General features: G+C 43.3%; 2 protein-coding genes across 4 annotated transcripts in view; one reads left to right on the forward strand and one right to left on the reverse strand.

Annotated features, from left to right (window-relative positions):
- Positions 1–34: 34 nt before the first annotated feature.
- ANKRD40 (ankyrin repeat domain 40) lies at positions 35–11,418 on the forward strand. 2 transcript variants are annotated; one of them, XM_037407122.1, is made up of 6 exons: positions 35–130; positions 1,350–1,819; positions 4,943–5,091; positions 6,157–6,630; positions 7,496–7,677; positions 8,964–11,418. In XM_037407122.1, the coding sequence occupies exons 2-6, from the start codon at positions 1,641–1,643 to the stop codon at positions 9,102–9,104; spliced, it is 1,125 nt and encodes a 374-aa protein (XP_037263019.1). In that variant the 5' UTR covers positions 35–130; positions 1,350–1,640; the 3' UTR covers positions 9,105–11,418. The 2 variants fall into 2 exon arrangements, with proteins under 2 accessions (XP_037263019.1, XP_037263027.1); XM_037407130.1 differs by lacking the exon at positions 35–130 and having other exon boundaries at positions 383–1,819; positions 8,964–9,017; positions 10,653–11,418.
- A 707-nt stretch (positions 11,419–12,125) lies between these two features.
- ABCC3 (ATP binding cassette subfamily C member 3) overlaps positions 12,126–20,727 on the reverse strand; it is a 50,095-nt gene continuing 41,493 nt past the window's right edge. The window contains exons 22-31 of one of the 2 annotated variants that reach the window (XM_037407288.1): positions 20,240–20,447; positions 19,325–19,635; positions 18,396–18,595; positions 18,162–18,288; positions 17,269–17,370; positions 16,126–16,272; positions 15,023–15,181; positions 14,484–14,650; positions 13,254–13,448; positions 12,126–12,561 (exon numbers count right to left, since the gene is read on the reverse strand). In XM_037407288.1, the coding sequence (XP_037263185.1) occupies positions 12,453–12,561; positions 13,254–13,448; positions 14,484–14,650; positions 15,023–15,181; positions 16,126–16,272; positions 17,269–17,370; positions 18,162–18,288; positions 18,396–18,595; positions 19,325–19,635; positions 20,240–20,447 (1,725 nt within the window). In that variant the 3' untranslated portion in view covers positions 12,126–12,452. Of the gene's footprint in view, positions 12,562–13,253; positions 13,449–14,483; positions 14,651–15,022; positions 15,182–16,125; positions 16,273–17,268; positions 17,371–18,161; positions 18,289–18,395; positions 18,596–19,324; positions 19,636–20,239; positions 20,448–20,727 lie in introns of those variants that run through there. The other variant, XR_005107305.1, reaches the window with a different exon arrangement.

Genomic DNA, 20,727 nt, shown 5'->3' on the forward strand with positions numbered 1-20,727 from the left:
CCGCCTCCCCGCCGGGCCGGCTCCCGGGCCGCGGCGGCGGCGGGGAAGGCCGGGTAGGACGGGGCCGGTCCCCTTCCCGTGGCCCGTCCTGGGGGTGTCGTCGGCCGCTGATGGCCCCGGCAGGCGAGAGGTGCCAAGGCGGCGTTACCACCGGGGAGGGAGGCGCGGGGAGGCCCCGCAGCGCGGCCTGGCTGGGTGTGGGGGCCACCAGGCACCAGCCTCCTGCCCTGCGGGGTGTCCTGGCACTGGGCTGTGGCCTGGCTGTGTGCGGGGGCTGCCGGGCGCCAGCCTCGTGGTGCTGGGCTGCGGCCTGGGCACAGGGTGCTGAGGTGGGAGCCTTGGCAGCGCTGCTTGTGACTGGAGGGGGGGACGGACCCAGGGGCAGCAGGAGGGGTAGTGCGGCCCCTCGATGCCGTGGCGGGCTCAAAGGCACCAAAACCCCCTCTGGTGCGCAGTCACGGACCACCTGAGGCCCTTCGGCAGTGCGCATCCCCTTCTACTGACACGTTAGGAGGGGAACCGAAAGGCCCTCAGATTTAACCTAACGCATCCTGTTTGGTCTTGGAACCAGTTTCTGCTCATTTTGTTGGGTTTTTTCCCCTTTCTAGATGTAATGTTGTACCTCATCTTTACTGACTTTTGCATACCAATTTCCAGCTATTTCCCAGGTTCTCAAAATAATTTTGAACGTCCTATTTGCGTGAAATTGTAAGAGCTTTAAGTCTCTATGCTGCCAGTCCTGTAAAACCCACAGGACTCACTGCAGCCTCACTCAGAATGACCGACAGCTCCGTGCCATGCCAGTGCGGGCATTGCCCACGGAGTCTCCGCTCTGCCGTCTGTCAGTGCCGCCTCCATTTCCCGGCGCTGTAAGGCACCACCATGTTCTTTCCAGCTTTGCAGTCTTGTAATGATTTAATGACCCACTGGACGTGTTGCAAGAGTGTAATTGCAATCAACGCAATGCAGCTTGGAAGGCTGAGAGCATGGCGGGCAGGACGGGGCCCCGTCTCAGCTGCTTTACGTGGATTGCTCCAGTTGCCCCAAGTCGGCAAACGGGTACGCTGCGGCCGAACTGTGGCAGGTTTCCGTGGCAGGATCGTGCAGAGCAGGCTGGAAGGGAGATGGCTGAGTGGTCTGGCTGGACTCTGAAATTATTATTTTGACTTTTGATAGTTGCGACATTTTGAGCAGCTGCACTGTGCCCCCGTAACTTGGTTTAGGACAAACCCACAATGACCAAAACCAGCTTTTCAAACCAAACAATTCAAATCACAGGAATTACCTATAATCTTTCCTGTTGATTTGCAGGCATACGTTGATTTTTTAAATTATTATTTTATTTTTAGGGATTCATGGATTACTCTGAGGATGCAGGAGGATGATGAGCATTTCCTAGGCAGAACAGCCGGGTGGAGCTGGAGCCCGCAGCAGCGGGCCAGGCGGTACGGGGGTACCGGTGAGCCCCTGCGCGCCGTGCCGGGGCCGGGCCGGGCCTGCTGCTCCCCGGAACTCGATGCCGGGGCCGGGGTTGTTACCGGTAACAGGGTCCCCCGGCGCGGCGCGGCCCGGAGCGCTGCGGGGGTAGCACCGGCCGGAGCCGCCGGCCCTCCTCCGAGGCTGGCCCCGGTGTGCGGGCCATGAGGGCCGGGCCCGGGCCGGGGGCGGCCGGGGGCTGCGGCGAGATGGCGGCGGCGGGCGCCGAGCGGGAGCGGCAGGAGCGGCTGCGGGAGGCGGCGGCGCTGGGGGACGCGGAGGAGGTGCGGCGGCTGGTGGAGCTGGGGGTCAGCCCCAACTCCCAGAACGAAGTCAACGGCTGGTAAGGACCCCCCTCCCCGGTCCTCTCCTGGTCCCCCTCCCGGGTCTCCTCCCTCTGGTCCCCCTCCCCGGGCTCCTCCCCGGGCCGGAACGGGACTTCGCCTGGGGTTTCCAGTGCTAACGCTGCCGTGGGTTGTTCACTTTTCCACGTAAAACGCAAATCGGTTTGAATTTAGAATTAAGTTACAAGGTCGATCTGCTGCCAGACCCTCCGCGATGCAGATCTCCCTGTCCCAAAGAGGAAAAAACAGTGATGCAGCTGGTAACCGCCGCTACAAACACGCATCCCTTTCCCACCCGTGCCTTCTGCTCTTCTGCTTCTCCAGATCGCTAGGCTGTTACTTTATAGTGCCTTTTTTTTTGGCAGTGCATGCTGGCAGCCTGAGACAGTGCGGGCAGTCAAAACCAAACCTCGGCATGGCAGCAGGTCTTCGCCTCAGCAGAAATATTTTTTATTAACTCCTAAATCAGGTTTGAAAATGAGTCCGTTTCAAGCAGGGAACTTGCAGGCTGTTTCAGTGATACACGCAAACACTGATACATAAAAATATTTTTGACATCTCATGTGGATACCACCTGATGACACCAAACCCAAGACTTTTCTGTAATAGGCACTTGTACAAGTGGGTCTCTATACATGAATGCACACGCACACAAAATGTTATTTGAAGCCGGATTTACAGGAAATCCTCGGCCATTTTTGAAAACTGTTTTCCATAAGTTCAATTCAGCCCGTATTTACTGTTCTGTACTGTGCTTGAAGTTGTAATTAAAAATAGGAAGACTAAAATGAGGGAAGGAGCTAGACTTTTAGAGATGAAAGTTAGATCAGCAATTTTGAGAAGTGTGTAACACTTGCAACTTGAGGTTTAAATTGTGATTAAAATTAGAACTTGTGAAAGTTTAAGGTAGCTGATTCATTGGACATTGAATTCTCGTTGTGTGTAAGATAAACAGCTGCCTGTCATCAAAATGAGTTTGTATCTGAAACTGGAATTGATGAAAGAAATCTGCCCTAATTATTTTTAAGAATCACAATCTGGTCATTTTTAACTATGGCAATAAATGGATCCTCACTGTTACTTAAGTTTGCTTGTAAAATTAAAATTTCTCCAGTGAACTTGTTAGTACGTCTGATGCTAAGAGGTGCTGAGTACTCACATTTTGATGCATGTCACATCCATGGGTAGATGGTACCTCTGCATGAGACCACGTGAAATGGGCAGGATGGATCCCAATACGAGGGCAATGCTATTGAGGTTTACACACCGTCTCTACAAAATAAACCAGCAGCTTACACACTCAGAGCAAACACGGCCATGCTGTCTGCATTTTCTCCCTCCACTTTGGTCCAAAGCAGTTTATGACTTGGCAGTGCACTACTTATGAATTCATGCGGGCTGTTCACACTTATTTCACAAGGAGATATTAGTGAAAAGTCCAGAAAACACTGAACAGAAAACCTAAACAAACCTGTTCTGAGTTTTGTGGATTCAGATTCTGTGGGATCTTTGGTGTTAAAAATTCAGGAATACTTTTTGCTGACAAAATTGATTTATCCCATTTAAAAATGGCACTTCCTAGCTGAAATGCGCCACCCAGCCTTGGAGAGAGAAGCCAGGACTTCACAATATTGCTGGCAGTATCACCTCTGAAACACAGATTTTGTAGCACCCTTCCTAGGATAGTCTATGAAGAAAAATAATACATATACGTACACTGACGTTCATGTCTCTCCAGTTGGATCTAATTCTACGTAACCTCCTGCTGCTGTGACTAGTCCCATTACCTTTAATTCAGAGGTACTTTCTGCCATCAAGCGTTAATTTTAGTAAGAAGAAATTGTAGAACCAAGCCTTTTGTTTCTGGTAAGATGGGTTTAATTAAGTTAGAATACATAACAGTGAACAAAGTTTTGCAAGTTACCTTGTCTTCCCTTGGTTTTACCTGATCTGTGTCCCTTGAAAGATCAGATTTTCTCTTTTTCCCTTACATACACACAAGAAAACTTAAAAGAGCAGAATTTTGTATACAAAGTTGGGAGTTGCTGGTCAAGATAAAACTTTGCAGTGTTCCTTGAAAAAAACCACAACAACCAAAAAAACCAAAGTGGAAAATGTTTCTTGGAGCTGGACTTTCAACTGAAACTTGTTTTCCTTACAAGCTTATTATTTATCCTGGCTTTATTTAATTCCTAAAAAATAAACAAACAAACTTGGAGAAGGGTTAAGTGTGTTCATTTTTCTGAAGAGTTCCCTTCATCTAGAGTTAGAGAATTAAAAGAAAACATGAAAACTTAGAGAAAGATCAAACATCACTAGAACCTGGGACAGGGAGGAATAGTAAGACTGTATAGCAACTTATAGTGTGTGCATTTAAGTCCCCAGTACTAAACACTAAATAAACCCAGTAGCTTTTAGAATGTTTCTTTACTATGTCTCTCTAGGTCAGCGACTGCAATTAATATTTTTTTTTAAAAAAAAAAAAAGGTTATTAGTTCTGTGCCTCAGTTACAGATTGCAGAAAACCTGTTGTTTGCAGATCAAAGCTTTGGAATTGCTGGGGCATGGACTAGCTAGCAAGTGGGCAAAGAACTGTGCTTAGAAACTATGCTTACAATATTTTAAACACTTACTTTCCAAAAAGTGCAAGTCATTGTGCTGACAGCATTAATTAAGGAGTAATAATAGCATCCTAGGGAAGTATTCCCTATAAGCTCACATACACACACAAACAGAGGTATTTTAAGTACAACTTATTCTTTCAAAGATTAAAATAGCATACGCAAGCCGCCTTCTTACATTTATGTTTCCAGAAAAGTTAGTAGCCTAATAAATGCCAAATTGGAAGGATCTTGAACGTTAAAAATAGAACTGTGGTAACTCGGTATCAAGAGCTTTAGAGCAAGGGACAACTACATCAGCAGGTGTCACTGCAGGCTCCACAAACAGCGTGAATTTCCAAGAAAGGTGCCGTTAAAACCTTTTTCATGTTAGACATGTATTAGGTCATTCTTCTTACAGGCAGCAAGATGATTAACAAAATCATTAGCAAAAAAATTGAGCAAAAGTTAATCTGCTATGATTTTAAGATTTCAAACAGTGTTAACGCTTTCCACGTGCAGGACTTGTTTGCACTGGGCATGTAAACGGAACCACGCTCCGGTGGTGGCTTACCTGCTGCACGCTGGAGCCGACAAGGAGATCCTCACCAAGAAAGGAGAAAGGCCAGCCCAATTAACGTCAAAGAAAGAGATAAGGAAGATGTTGGGAGGTAAACCTGTTCGCTGTACAATGTCATCATCAAAGACATCGTGAAAGGCTGTGTAAAGCATAGATGTTCCATCTGTATTTTGCATGTTGAGGATACTGTGTTCAGATTTGAGTGATAACTATGACTTAATTTCTAGAGTGTTTACTTGGTAAGAAATCCGAGTTTAAGGAAAGAGGATTACCAACAAATTCCATATCCAGCTAGCCAAACTTTTTTCTAAATACCGTAAAATTAGAAAAACGGTATTTTGAAAAATGCTGTGATTAAACCAGTGAAGGATAGATGCAGCTTCCTATTTTCAGAAGGGCAACAGGAGAAAAACCTCTCAAATTTGTATGAAGCTCTTCTATGAGCAACATCTAATTTTCCTGGTGTTTTAGCTTAGGCACTGTGTTGAATAAATAAAAAATTAGCAGCCTTGGATAAACAGCTCGTTAAAGAACATGGGTAGAGCATTTTTATCATGTTTTGTAACTGTTGGAGTGGAATAGGCTTTCACTGCTAGAGGTGATATGTAATTTGAAATGTGGTTGATTAACAACCTCTTTCCTCCCCTTTGTATTCCCTTGTCTGTTTTTGTTTTCGTTATTGTCTCCCAGCTGTTGAATTGGTAATGTTTCAGCTCTCCCAGTACTGCATGTTCTTTTCCCTTTATCCCCTGCCTTAATATCGAAGGACATACTACCCTTTGTTCATTGCCTTATACATTATGAAGACAATAGCGTTATACCACCAGAGACCATGTTACGACATGCTGGCTAAGGATTAAACCAACACAAAACAAAAGTATTGCAGCGTTTAGAAGGAAATAGCACCCCCAGAATTACTAGAAGCAGACTGCTTTTGTGTTTACTGTATTGCAACACCTGAGCACTGTTCTGTTTACTGTAGAAAAAAAGACATAATGCTGCTGGATTCATCTTTTAACCTGTGATGCTTTTTAACACTCTACTCCCTCACCATAAAAAAAGAGGGACAAAAAGAAACCTCACAGTACAACAGCAATAATTCTGTTTTTTCCCCCTCAAGTCAGTCTTGGAGAATGTTGTTTTGTTTGTTTTACAGTGGAGGATGACAAACTCCCAGACTTAAACACAGATGCAGATCTGCCAATCATCCCTAATTATCTGGCTAACCCACCTTTCCCGTATGTGTATAACACTACGAGTAACAGTGTTCCAGATCCCTCGGCGAATGGGAGTATCTCACACTCAGAGCTGCAAGACACCGACTCTTCCTCCTTACCCGACGTGGAGACTTATGCACGTGTGCCACCGCGGCACGGGCACGCTGCTCCCGAGGCGGCCGATGCCGGAGGCGCGCCGTCACTGCCCCGCGGGTGTACCGCACCACCGCGCTCCAAACCCATCCTTCAGAGAGGGCCAGTGTTCCAGGGATCTGTCTCCTGGAGCAGAAGTCCCCCTTCGCCAGCTGGATTGAATCAGTCTGTACCGCAGCCAGAGAACGGCTCCTGTTCGGGACCTGTGCCGGCGTTCCAGCCCGTTTTCTTCACAGGAGCTTTTCCACTGAATATGCAAGGTAACAGTAACAGTCTCTTCTCTCTTGGTCTTGGAACTTCTGCCAATCTCGGACAGCGAAACCCATCAGGGTTACACGTATTCACAGCGCTTGTAGAGATTTTCAGGTTCAGGCATTCAGAAAACATTTGAAGGGAATTAAAGAGGCAGATACCCTGTTTCTGCTGGAGCCGCTACTAAAATATTGATGAAAACGTTTGCTATTTGTCTCAAATGCTGTAACAGCATACAAACACCTGGGTAGGCTAATTCTCCAAACAGCACACTCCAAGCTTCAAATAAAGAACATGAGTAAGCAGCCAGCGAGCCCAAGAGAGAGCCTCACGCAGCTCAGTCTGCAGACCTGAGTCCCGGGGTGAGCAATTCCATGAGCTGCCATTTGTGCAGGTAAATTTTGCCTGCCTAAAGAAGGGAATCTGGAATTTCACTTCCCGTTCAGTATTTCATTCTTGAAATAAAGTGTTCCGATGCCCTGAATTAGCAGTGAGGAGTTAACCGATGACCAAAAGAGTCAAAAACCAATAAAACCAATCTTGGATTGCTCAGGAAATTGATAACCTGTATAATCTGCTTTTAAATTAGCTTAAATCCAGTAAGATGAGTATTCACGCAAGGGGTCGTGCATGCATATACGCACACACTGTATTAGATTTGTAATGATTTTTTCATATGGGTTGATGAAAGTCAGTCTAATGAAAATTGTGGTCATCCATGTCCAGTACTTTGCTTTCTGAGGGTTCCTGTATCATTACAAATGATACAAATGAGGTTAATAGAACAAAGAAATGCTTGGAAGTCAATATAGAGGTATCTTTTCCAATTCCTCTCTGCATCTGCCTATTAACGTACCTTCTTATTTCTAATAGAACTGGTGCTTAAAGTTAGAATACAAAACCCTAATCTTAGAGAAAATGACTTCATTGAAATTGAACTGGACAGACAAGACCTGACCTATAAGGAACTGCTCCGAGTGAGTTGCTGTGAGCTGGGTGTTAATCCTGAGCACGTACAGAAGATCAGAAAATTACCAAATACAATGTTAAGAAAGGTAAGAACTCTTAAATTTTGATGTGCGGCAACTTCTAAAAAAGATTTTTAGGTTACCATTAAAAAGAAATAATTTGTTGGCCACTTGCGTAGGTTCCTGTTGAAAAAAACCAAACCAAACCCAAAATGAAAAAACTTCCCTTCAGCTTCCAGCAGTCAGCAGTTGTTTGGGTTTCTTTTAGTAAAAATGTTCTCAAGTTTCCTGATCATTTCCTTTCATAAACATCTGGTGTTGAGCCCAATTAATATCCAGTTTCTCTACTGCAGCCTTAAATTCAGTGCAATACCACACTGCTGTGACCCGGCAGCATTGAAAGGGCTGGCAGTGCTCAGCTGAGTTTTGCTAGTCCAGTAAGGACTCCGTGCAGTCCTTTCGGAACACACAGAGGTGTTACAGAATTATTCTGAGTGCAGGTCTCGGAACGTAGCTGTCTTTTCACTTCAGTGCCATTTACCTGGGCAGCAATCAGAAAACGGACCTGCTGACCTGTTCTATTGATTCACTGTTCACCTTTCTTTCACTCTTCAATCCCGCTAGAGCGTTGTTGGCGTCAGGCGTGGGCTAATCTGATTGCTCCTAGATTAATAGACTTCCCTGCACTGCATCTTCACCGACTATAAGATGACTTACTCTTTTGTTAGGAAGGATGGGGGGGAGAAGACACAAGCAATTCTGTCACTTGCCTACTTAGGCTGTTGACAGGACCGTTGTTATTTCCAGCTCTAATTACTTCAGGCTCTCTGGGTAGGACTGCAGGACTCTCATTATTCGTCAAGATAATACAAAACTAATTCTATTTAATGCTGTTTAGCAGCAGAGTACTGCTGCAGCGGGGATCACAGCTGGAGCCTGTGCTGTGGGAGGGTGTCTTCCGTGGCTCTCGGAACGACCTTGCCCAAGCCAGCTCTGTGATGCTAGAGGATGCTGTGTGCAGCACCTTCTTGGGTAGATGCAAGAATTAATTCATGAGCTTCTAAGAGCTGCCAAGGCGGGAGGAAAAGAGGAGCTGGGGGTGGCACGCAGTAGGTATTTACAAGTGTAATTCTGTTAATCACTTGCACTCATCGTCCATGTTGCATTCCTTCTAAAAATAGACTTCGCTGAGTAGCTGAATAGATCCCAGAATAAATGTAAGATGCAACAGGATGTCTGCTTTCCAGTTTACTGTAAAGAATTGTCATATTTATGGATAAATACATACCTTGTGCTAGCCTATTATTTTAACTTACCGCTGCAAAATTGAATGGATGGTTTATCACCTAACAACTTACTGTATTTATTTAAAGGACAAAGATGTTGCAAGGCTACAGGATTTCCAAGAACTGGAGCTTGTTCTAACAGTAAGCGACAAAAACTTACTTTTCAGAGTCCCATCACTTTCTGAAAGGAGTGGTTATAACAAGAAGGCATCAGAACTTACATACTAATTGTTTAATGAATAAACCAAAAGATTTGTATCTCATTTTAAAATTACACTTGAAGTACAGTATCTATAAGGGCTAATAATGTGAAAAAAATATATATCTATTTTGTTAACCTTGAAATAAACTAGTTGTTATGCACAGTTACAGCCTCTAGTTAATCTAAGAGTAATGAGTCTTGATATCAAAGTAGCTTAATTCAAAGGAAGTATTGGTAGAACTGTCTGTTAATGCAACACTTTAACTTACAAAAAGATAATCTTCAAATACTGCAGAGTTAGCAGCTCTCAGGGAAAGGCTTACCTTAAGCTGTTTTAATAATTTGTTTGCTATAAAATAGCAGAGGTACTCAAGCTAAAAACCTGCCATGAAACCCATTTAATATTTGTACTGAGTCCATTACCATTAATGTTCACTTTGTAGATGGTGTCTTTTAAGTCATATCTTTCTTAGAAGGAAAAAAACAGAAGGGTTTAAGTCTGTGGAAGAAGCACAAAACTATGTCTCAAGTGACTTACTACCTGTGATTTCTTAATCCCTGTTTATGCTTTTCCCTATTTCTCAGGTTGAAAATAAAAAGCGGTAGTAATTATCCAAATCATAAATATGCTCTCAACCAAAATCCCTTTTACCATTGTCTGTCAATATATAGTATTGACACGTGCAATATAAAATACTATTTTTGTTACTGTATTGACAACACATTTCTCCAATGCTGCTTTAATTTCCCCTTTTAAAAGCACAAAAATTGTAGTTTTATTTTCCTCTTACCTCTAAATTCCTCAGAAAGACAGCATCTTGGACCTTTAAAGTTACCTGTGTAAAAAGAAACTAGTGAAATGCCCAGGGTTTTCTGGGCTGACGTTAAATCTTGATGTTCCTATGCAATGTATTTCCTTTCTTCCCAATTACTTCTGTTTACCCATGTTGTTTACTGGAAAAAACTATTTTTCCTGTTACTTAAAATTCAGAATTAGACTATGCTATGAAATTCTAGAATAAATAAATGGAAAAGTATTTAAGAGCTGGATTTTACCTAATTTTTGAGGATTTTCATATTTACTCAGTCATTTGCATTTGAGGAAGAGGTTCTATTCTGGTGGCCTACCGGCAGATGTACTATGAATTAGATGAGTGAACTAAAGTACGAGAGGTAACAGGCAAAGAGAACATGCCAAACTGGAGCAAAATTGCCTCTTATTTCTTCATCTTCCCCCTCCCTTCCCCCAGTTTCTTTCAAAACTACAGCAACCAAAGGATTTTATCGTTCTCTTAGCTAAGCATTTACAGCCCGAGTTAGCTGTACGTTGTCTGTGGACCTGTAAACGGGATTTATAAAGCAGCACGCTGAGCAGGGAGCCCCCAAACCAGCTGGAGGGAATGCTGAGGCGAGAGCTGCGTCTGAAGTGACCCCCCACGCGGAGCTGGGTGTCCAGCACAGCCCGGTCTCCCTTCTCGGGGTTCGTTCTTCTCCCCGCAGCCGGGGCAGTCACCTGCGTGCCAGCTAATGCAGCAAGTGGTACCCAATTCACCCGCTCTCTCTCTCTCATCCAGTGACTAGTCCTTTGTGCACAGGGAGCAGCTTCAGCAGCCGAGACTGAGCACACAAGAGGGAGCCCTCTCCCAGTCCGCCCTGTAGTCGGATGGCCAGTGTTCACCTGGAAGCACAGATCCATGCAGAGATCCCAAATTGCCTGTGTGCCAGTTAGGAGACTGCGCTTCAGTCTCGTTCAGGCTAACAGTAGAACATTCTGTCGCAACAGAATACCCTCTTCTGAAAAGTGCTGGAGGTCACACATGGTCCGAGTCATTGGCAGTATCTGGTTTTTATACCAAACTGCTGGTGGTATATCAAATTCTGTATCATGGAATAATACAATTTGTTGTTCCACGTGTCGCACTGCCTGTTGCATTCTCCCTGGCACACAGAACCGATACAAGGGAGGCATCGGCTGTTTAAACACCGGCTAAATCCACGAAGGTGCAGGATTAGCCAGTCAGACCTACTAGAGAAAAGCTCAGCAGCGGGGTTGATGATTTTGTTGTTCCACATTATCTCGCACATGCTGGTTGCTATCTATGCATTCCGAGGAGTATTTTTATACCTTGTGCAGTTTATACACAGAAGATACTATTAACACTCCTAACAATCTGATCAGTGTATAATCATTACATTACTGTGTATGATAAATAATTCATTACTTTGTGCTCTGCTATATGCAATGTTAATGTCAAATGAATGCTCGGCTGCAGATTCTTGTTTTGGTTTAAGAAGTATCATTTGTAAGAATTAATAAAGGATTATTTTTGTCTTCTCAAAGTTTTTCTGAACTTTACTTGTGGAAAAACATGGGGACTTTTCTTGCGAGGTAGGTTTCTAGAATCGTTGGTGTAGGAAGTGAACAACAAAAGCAAAAGACATTCTCTCAGATACTAGCAGCAAGTACTGCTTAAACGCAGTACTCCTTTTATCTGAGGAGTCCTGGTTATCAATAATACAGTAGATCTTTATTTCTGCAAAACAAATCACACATTATTTCAGGTGATTAAGTCTTGAACGAGATAAATTATATACACATTGGCTCGGCATGCATGTTTGGCTCAAGGGGAGACTTACCATAGTGACTTCGCACGTAAGAGAGGTACAGCAAAATTGTAACATTTCTGTGCCGATCATATCCCTGCAGGCTTAGGTGGAGTCTAATAAATTGGTTGAAATTGTGTAGTTAATGATGTATATTAAGCCATCTGTAGGTTTAGCTTTAAATACACGTTACTTGTAATTCTTAGGCCGAGGAGGAATTTTATGATGCTAAAATTGCCCTGGGCAGGGACACCAGAGGTTCTGGGATAGCGGACGGCTTTGAAGCTGAAGCATTCAACTCCCTTGTCCCAGGGGAAATACGGAAAGGAACGGGTTGGAACCACATTACGCATTATATCACTATTTTTCAGCTGAGTCACTGCTTCCTGTCTTCCCAATTCAAAACCAATGAAATCTTACACAGACAACACACAAAACAGGTATCTTTTGTACCATTAGTATAATTTACTAATTATAAACCTGCATACAGTACATATTGCCCTGCGATACGTTTTCTTGGCAGGTTGTTTGGCATTCTTTGGGAAAAAAAAGGCATTTAATAAAATACTTCATGTATGTAGAAAATATTAAAAAATATAAAATTTACTTTCTGGTTCTTGTAAAATACTTCGTTCACATATCACAAGTTTAGTCTACTACAAAAAGTGTTTTGTAAGTTACAGTACATTCACAAGTCACTTTGCGGCAGATCAGTAATATTAAAAAAAAACAAACCCAAACCCAACCCAAACACCCAAGGGGTCGTCTTTTCATGCTAGTCCAGCATCTTTGGCCATACTGTAGAAAATACCCTTTGATGCTATAAGGCTTGCAGGTGTATCAAATTCAGCTACGGTTCCGTTGTCTAGAACAAGAACCCTGTGCAAAACAAAAGGTGGTGGGGAGGGAGGGAGGGAGGGGAAGATATGTCAGAGAATTCCTTGCAAGAAATGTGGTATCCCTTTTTATCACAAACTGCTCTAATCTTTGCCTTGCCTTTGTTTTGCTCAATTATTTTCACACCCTGAAACACAACAGACGATAAATGTTCTCCCTGAGCCGCTGTTTGATTCAAAAAGGTACAGCACAGTCACTGTCTCCCAGGGGTAATAAAGGGGGGGAGTAGGTGTGGAAAAAAAAAAGAAAAACAGGAAAAAAAGTGTCATACTGGTACTTCTGGAATTGTAAATATTGTGCCAGAAAGCCAAAGAGATAAAAAATATCATGTAGTAACGTATTTTAAAGTTGTTAACATGATGTTAGTGTGTTTAGTTACAGCAGTTGCTAGTTTAAAACGGATCCACAGGCTTGCTGACAGCGCCATTTATGCAACTGGGTAGTATCTCTTGTGCAACTCTGGTTAGTGAGTACAGAACCTGGTTCTTATGCCAACAGGGGCAAAGTCGGGTCTGGATATTCTAGGATTATACAGCTTAATCATCATGGCTTACATTCTACCCAAGGAGCATCTGTGTGGCTATCTACAGACAAACCAGACCCTGTTAAATGCTGCTCCACGTACCCAGTAAAGCGGTGAGCCTGCCCACCACACGCTATTAAAAGGTTTTTACCTTGTGTAATCCATAATTGTGTTCAGCCTGTGTGCTATTGTCAGCACTGTGCAGTCTTCAAACTGGATCCTAATTGTCATCTGGATAAGATCATCCGTCTCGAGATCGATAGCTGCTGTTGCTTCGTCTAGGATCAAGATTCTCGTCTTGCGAAGAAGCGCTCGTGCCAGACAGACGAGTTGTCTTTGGCCAACGCTGCAAGCAGAGACAGAGCTTTCAGAAACGAGCCCCCGCTGCCCATAGCTCTCCACCGCTCAGAATCACTTGTGCTAGAGCAGATTGCTCATCAGGTGGAGCTACCGAACAAAAAACCCCGGTATTTGGTCCGTCAGCCCTAGAGCCCACAGATAACACACAGGCAGCATTACGCAGCTGGTTTTAGCATAGGTGTTCACTTACTGCCTGACCCAGTGCTGCCAGAGCCAACAAATGCCCCGTTTCTATCACTGTGACAAAAGCCAAGGAGACTAACGATTACAATGCTTCTGCCTGAGTTTTCAGAAACACAGTTATAACAACACTGTGTATACACAAACTTTTTAAAAAAAAAAAAGGTAAAAAAATGAAAAAAATGTTCTGAGGCTGTAAGTCCTTTCTACCTTCAAATAATATAAAATATATATATACACACACCTGGGCAGCCCACACTTCCTCCCCTGCTATAAACACACCCCAGACACAGCCCCCGAGTGTCTCTGCAGGATGAAGAAGATGCTGAACGTTCAATCACACATAGTCTGGTCACACCACAGTCTCACAAGCCAACGCAGCACATCAAAGCACGGCATTTTGTCATCCCCTTTCAGGTCTTCGTGGGTTTCCCAAATAATAATGGAACACAAAGATTGCTAAAGGGTCAGTTTAAACAGAGGACTCTTACTGAGCACTGCAGTTTTATAGATGTTACCACGGCATCTCCCTTCCTACCAAACCATGTTTAAGGGACTGCCTGTGCCCAACAGCCTGTCACCCTGAGACTTCTTTCTTTACTGGTAAGACAAGATTTTGGTTTGGGAGAAATTCTTCCCAGCAGCAAAGAAGAATCAGCTCATTCGTGGCAGAGGCAGAACAGCAAACAAGTGTTTGAGCCTTCATGGTTTTCTTGAAACACTAATGGGCGGCTAAATCATTTTGGACACAACAGACCAGCGTAAACCTGTGCTCAGGTGTTTCTCACTGTTACAGCTGAATGAAAGCTCGGTGTATGTTTCTAGTCCAAGCGTTCCATACCTAAGATTTTCTCCACCTTCTGAGCATTCATAGTCCAACATGGATGGCTGACTGCTGACAAACCTCTTCAAATGAGACAGTTCAAGAGCTTTCCATATTTCTTCATCTGAATACTTATTAAATGGATCCAGGTTCATCCTCAGTGTTCCAGAAAAGAGAACAGGATCCTGGATATAAAACCAACTCTCATTAGACAAGTGCTTTAGCTGTTTTAAGTACAGATATGAGTTACTGCTTTGAAGTCACGGTTGCATTGCAGGTAGGCCGCCTCCCAACCCCATCCACTCTGAAAATACATGACGTTATACACACTTAAAACTCACATTCCAACTTATAAAGATGGTTTATCCTAAACCCTGTTTCATCACCCAGCATCAGCTTATAAGGTGGCACAGGACCACTTAATGTAGAAGTATTTTGTTTTTCTGAAACAATTTTCTGAGTGTAACAAAGCATTTTCCTCTGTGGCTAATCCCTTATTTATGGTTTGCCAAGCTGTTAAGAGATCCTTCCTTTACTGTGACACACAGAAAAAGTACCTGAGGAATAATTGTTAGCCTCGATCGAAGGTCATGCAGACCAATCTCTGAAATTTTCACACCATCAATTTTAATTTCCCCTTTTACAGCTTCCAGGATCCTAAAGAGACAGAGTGTCATGGAGGACTTCCCTGCTCCGGTTCTGCCAACAATTCCGATCTACAACAAATTGCAGGTTTAACAACAAAGCGTACAGTTAAAACAAAACCAAAACCCAACAAAGAAGCCCCCAAACAAACCCCCAAGATTCCTCTAAGAGGTTTGATGCAAGATCAGAATCTAAGAAAGAATTTAAACATCGCTCCCTAGAAACCTGGTGTCATACATTGTAATGTATATATTGCCATTCCCGTCATCTGAATGATACCGCATATAAATATGTACAGAGGTCTAGAGCCATTCTACATCACTCTGGGCGATTAGCTCAAGTACCCATGCTAGGAGTCCAATCACTCAAAGACAAAAAAATAAAGGCTTTTCAGAAGGCAATTCAGACTTCATCGTGAGCATGTGTTATCTCCATTCCAGGAGGTGGTTTGATTGTCATCCTGTTTGCTTAGTATAAGGATAACTCTCCTCTCTTAATAACATCCCACGGAGGACTTTTCCCCTGCTAATTGTTCTGTCACCAGCATGAAAACCCCAGAACTTTCAACTGAAGCATGAAGAAACGAATGCCCCAGAACAAAGACAATTTCCTGATTCAGGAAGCAAAGAATGCCATTTCCTTTCATGCCAAAAATTTCACAGGGAAAGCCAGGGAGTGGAAAAAGTTGGAATTCCTTCTCCCATCTGCACTGCTTTAGAAAAGCATTGTCATCACTGAATTTTTGTCACTTGTGCTGGTGCCTCCTACGTACAGTAGCCTGTTGCCAAACTAACTTGGAAAGTCCAGAAAATCCTACGGATTGGTCCTACTGCTTCCAGCCTGGAGGATGCTGGTACACCGACAGCATGGTTGTCACTGCTGGCTTCTGCAATGCCAGCTTGAGTAGGTCTCCACCACTGCGGCAAGTGTGCTTGCAGATCCTGTCCTCTGCTCTATGGTTGCCACTGGAAGCCCGGAGCAAAGTGCTAGTAAGGACATACAGCTGGTAACTCACCTTTTCTCCACCATGCACTTGGAGGTTCAGACCCTTCAGCACTAGATCCAAGCCCTTCCTGTACCGCACTGAATAATTCACAAACTCCAGCTCTCCCTTGGATGGCCAGTCTTCTGGGGGACGCTTGCCCTCAATAATCCAGGGAGCCTAAGGAAAACAGAAGTCAGAAATGCCTTATATAGGTTTAAGAAAAAATAATTCAAACTCAGATACAAACATCAACATTTGTTACTAGAAATATATCTGATAAATCAAATCTCAGTATCAAATACACTTATAAGAATAGGGAAAAAACATGGATTCCTAAATACCCACACATTTTAGTCTTTGTTGTGAAGTTTACAGGAAAAAAGGTCTGAGCATATAGGGCCAAATCCTCAATGGATATAAATTTATTTTTTTTTCCATTAACTCTAATAGAACACTGCCTGTTTCATGCCAGCTCAAACTCTGGCATGTATCATGCATCTTGTCTAGCTTCCTTTTAGTTTTGAGATTAAATACTTGATCTCCTGAACTGTTCACTGCAGCTCTTCTCAGATCCTCCGTTTCCTAATTCTTAGCCTCCCATCATGTGCACGCAACTAACAAAACCCAGTGTGTCCACAGAGCACCAGACTTCCCAGCATAGCTCTATCTTCCACTTTTAAAAGGTAGAGGATTGGATGATTTTCCTGGATTAGGCAGTACAAAGTTCCTAGAGATGTTCTTCTTATGGGAGATGAGGACTGATTAAGTTGATTAAATAGAAATAGTATTGAAAGCACGTGCATAGCCTGATAATAGTACTGCAGCTGTGCTCCCCAGCAGGATCACAGCACCATCCATGCAGGTAGGACCATGCACCAAACACTTCAAACCCAACAGGAGCAATATTCTGATGGTGAAACTCATCTCTGTTGTGCTATAGCCACTCACAGCAGCAGAAAATGAGATGCTAAGCACAAGCTGCACGATGGCAGTAATAATTTGGAGCTGTGATAGCATAAATTACAGTTCAGAGTGTGACATTTGTTCAGGTTAAATGATAACACTCTCAGAGCAGGAACTGTCTCTCAGGAGTCTAAAGAAAGACCATGTAAATATGTGCATTAAAATTTCTCCACGGTTGTTGGTGGGCATGCTTGATGCTTGGTAGCTGACCTCTGTTTCAGTTTCTGAATACTCTTTTATTCTTTCAACAGCCACAATGTTAGTTTCAAGTTCAGAAGTCATTCGGACCATCCAATTCAGAGACAAGGTCACCTTGGCGCAGAAAAGGAACAAAATGTCACCCACAGATGAACAACAGGTTTAATAATAACAACAACAAAACCAGACGCTGCTATTAAGACACGGACTCACATTAACATTACAAATGGAATAATTACCTTAGCATTGACATTAATACAGTTACTAGGACAAGAAGTCTACAGATAATCAGGTGCTCACATGGAGAAGCATATGCCTCCCACGGTGATTTAACAAATGGCAACAGAAGCTGATTGCAAGTCATTCCCCTAGTCATGGGTCTCACTGAAAACTGCTGACAGCAATCCTGCACACTGTACCTAAAAAGCTTCTGGCAATAGTGAGGTCATTAAATCTGATAAACTGTACACAGCTTGGGTGAGTATAGTTTATCTTGCCTATTTATGAATCCTACTGATCTGCCTAGGATCGCCTGGACACACTGATGTGTTCCGTAGCAGGTATGATGCAGGACATCTTAAGCCCATGCTGTTCAAATGACCTGTTTGTGGTGGGTGCACCTGACACTTCCTGAGCACCCTGCGTGCTGCTGCTGCTGCTGCTGATACCGGGGTGCAGCACAACCTCGATCCTCCCAAAGTGCCCTGAAGTCCTACTGCACATGAGCTTGCTGATGTCTGTCAGCATTCAGTGTAATTCTCTACTGTTTCCAGACATGCCACAACTCATTTTTATTATTTCCTTATGAACTTCAGCTTCAACAAGCACTTAAATTATTGCTAATATATCCAATACCATCTACAAAAACGCAAACCCATCAATGAACAGAAAGCTGTAGTACATACCTGTAATGCATAAGATACTGAAAGTCCTACCAAACCGGCGTTTAGGCTGTTTTTACCAATCACAGCAAAAAGGGCAGCAAAAAGAACAATGCAGTTCCCCACAAATTCAACTCGAATGCCCAGCCACCTGGTAAAAAAGGCAGACGTAAGCAGAGCAGTAAATGGTGGCTTGGACCACTTATGCAAACACAGGATTATCTAAGTGGAAACAAGAGTTACATCCCTTTTTTTTACCTGTTGGATACTATGCCAGGATAGTAACTCTTCTGATTTTCATCCATCTTCACATCACTGATGTCCACAAAGGACTTCACTCTTCTATAGGCTCTGATGACACTGGCCCCTGATACTGTTTCTGAGAAGTGTGAGTAGACGGGAGATCTGCTCACAGACTCCAGACGCTTCAGCTGGCGGGAGGTAGCTACGTAGAATCGCTGCCATTTTTTGGAGAAAATTGAAGGATACATGAAATACTTTCTCTTTTAATTAACAGCGAAGCATTTTTTAAGTGAAGGATTTAAAGAGGACGGCTACTGATATACTTCAGCTCTCCAAATTATTCTCTATAATTAAGAGGTATTTCAAGAAAGTTATCTTTGCTTCATTCCACAAGGACTGGGTAACTGCAATTTCTATAAGTTAAATTTATCTGTCTCCCTTTAAATTTAGTTAATACACCCTAAAAAAATTAATCCATTTTTAGGACCCTCATTTTCCTAGAATATGAAACATGAATTTGCACCTCCATTGTCAGGTCTCTATTTACCATCTATAAAATAAGCTTCATTTTTGCTTAGAAGTCAATAAAATTGACGCTTTCTATTTTCACCATTTTAACTTCTCACCACCTTAAGAACTTGTCTATGTGCCAAATATATACAAATATATACATGCTTCAGTATACTGAGGCGCACTGCAGCTCTACCTCTAGCAGTAAGCTTATTTGTTATTACTTAAAAGCAAAAAAGGTTTACGCCTATTTATTTCATGACTACATCTCACAGGACATTTCTTTTTCTGCGAGAAGTAAATAATTTATGTAAACATGTGGTTTACTTTAGATATTTCAATTTTCCCCAAAATTCCTGTTACTTTTCCTAAAAAGAAACATGAGCAATGGAATAAGAGTCATTGCAATGGTAGTCGGACATTTTTCCAGTTACCTGAACAAAGAAGTACAGAATTGCCAGTGGAACTATAACGACAGCGAAGAGCGGAGTACTTGCTATAATTACAATCATCGTTGATAAAGAGGTGAAGAACGTTCCAAGGAACATCAAGATGGTCGGTGGGATTACTTCATCAATCACGTAGATGTCCTTTGAAAAGCGGTTGATGATTCGGCCGATTGGAGTGGTGTCGTAGAAGGACTGTGGGGTGTGAAATTTGTTCTCCAGCAGAGCGGCGTGGAGCGTCCGGGCCGCGTTAATGCCTCCCATGGCCAGGGTGAAGGAGCAGATGAGTACTATGAGGCCTAACAGGTAAAGAGGAGATGTGTTAACCACTGAACGTGATGCTCTTTGCATTTGTTTTTTTGCACTGAACATCGCATTTGTTTTGCATTTGCATTTGCACTGACCATTTGCAGCTCTTTGACTCTTGGCAGTTTCTGTCGTGCTACAAGGGTTTTTTGCTTTACTGTATTCCCTGTCCACCCTTCTCTTACCATGCACATTAGCACTACGGTATTGTGGTCACTGCTGTCTAAGGCCCAGGAACATGTCCTGTAGGGTTTCACCATACTGTCCACCTGAGACAGAAGCACAACCATTTTCCCTCTGCTTTCCACAAACCTCCACAAAGACCTAATGCTACAACTTCACCCCAACCCTTCAGTCTCTTTTGCACCTGTTTAAATGTTTTCTCTCCCATTTACCCTTCTCAAGCTTTCATGTCACCTGTTCAACCCCAAAAGCGTGGAGCTGAGCTCAAATTCTGTAGCTTCAGATTGCACTACCTCTCTTGCTTAGGATAGGATTTGGGGGGCAATTTTGGCCCACCAGAAATTGGTGCCATGGCTTTCCCACCCAATTCCTCTTTGCTAAACATTGAGACATCGTGACTTTGTCTGGTCTCACCCTGCAAGAGGCCCAAGGCAGCATAGACTCCGATGCGCATGGCTGTGTTGTGCTGAGTCCCATTTACCACCGGCTCGTTGGTCCAGTCACTGAGCCACACGTTGGCCCCGATGGCGGCAGCGTTTTGACAGCAATATAGGAAACAGATCACTGAAGAAATGACAGGGCTGACAGCCTTCACATACTGCCAGAACACTGTTAGCTTCACCTGCAAAATGACACACCAAAGCTGGTTTGTACCACTCAGGCAATCAGGAGTTCAGACAGAATAAGAGAAGAAAGTTCTTAGTCACTGCTAAGTTCAAAACTGCCCAAACTCTAACACAGCACCGAGAACAGTTCCTCTCCCTGAGCCCCAGGACAGGGCAATGACTTTCAAAACAAGTCAGAAATTTCTCCAAAATACTCCTTTCCTCCATTTTGAGGAACTGTAGTTTTGTTTTAGTTGTTAATACTATGCCAGAGAAAAAAGAAAAAAAAAAAAAAAA

The sequence above is a fragment of the Falco rusticolus genome, chromosome 1 (assembly GCF_015220075.1).
Source record: "Falco rusticolus isolate bFalRus1 chromosome 1, bFalRus1.pri, whole genome shotgun sequence".
Taxonomy (NCBI): Eukaryota; Metazoa; Chordata; class Aves; order Falconiformes; family Falconidae; genus Falco; species Falco rusticolus.

What these genes read in the sequence shown, in the direction of transcription:
- ANKRD40 (XM_037407122.1), top strand. Translation starts at nt 1,641, where the DNA reads ATGAGGGCCGGGCCCGGGCCGGGGGCGGCCGGGGGCTGCGGCGAGATG. An exon ending in GATAAGGAAGATGTTGGGAG is followed by an intron (nt 5,092 to 6,156) that starts GTAAACCTGTTC and finishes TTTGTTTTACAG; the next exon opens with TGGAGGATGACAAACTCCCA. An exon ending in CAAATACAATGTTAAGAAAG is followed by an intron (nt 7,678 to 8,963) that starts GTAAGAACTCTT and finishes ATTTATTTAAAG; the next exon opens with GACAAAGATGTTGCAAGGCT.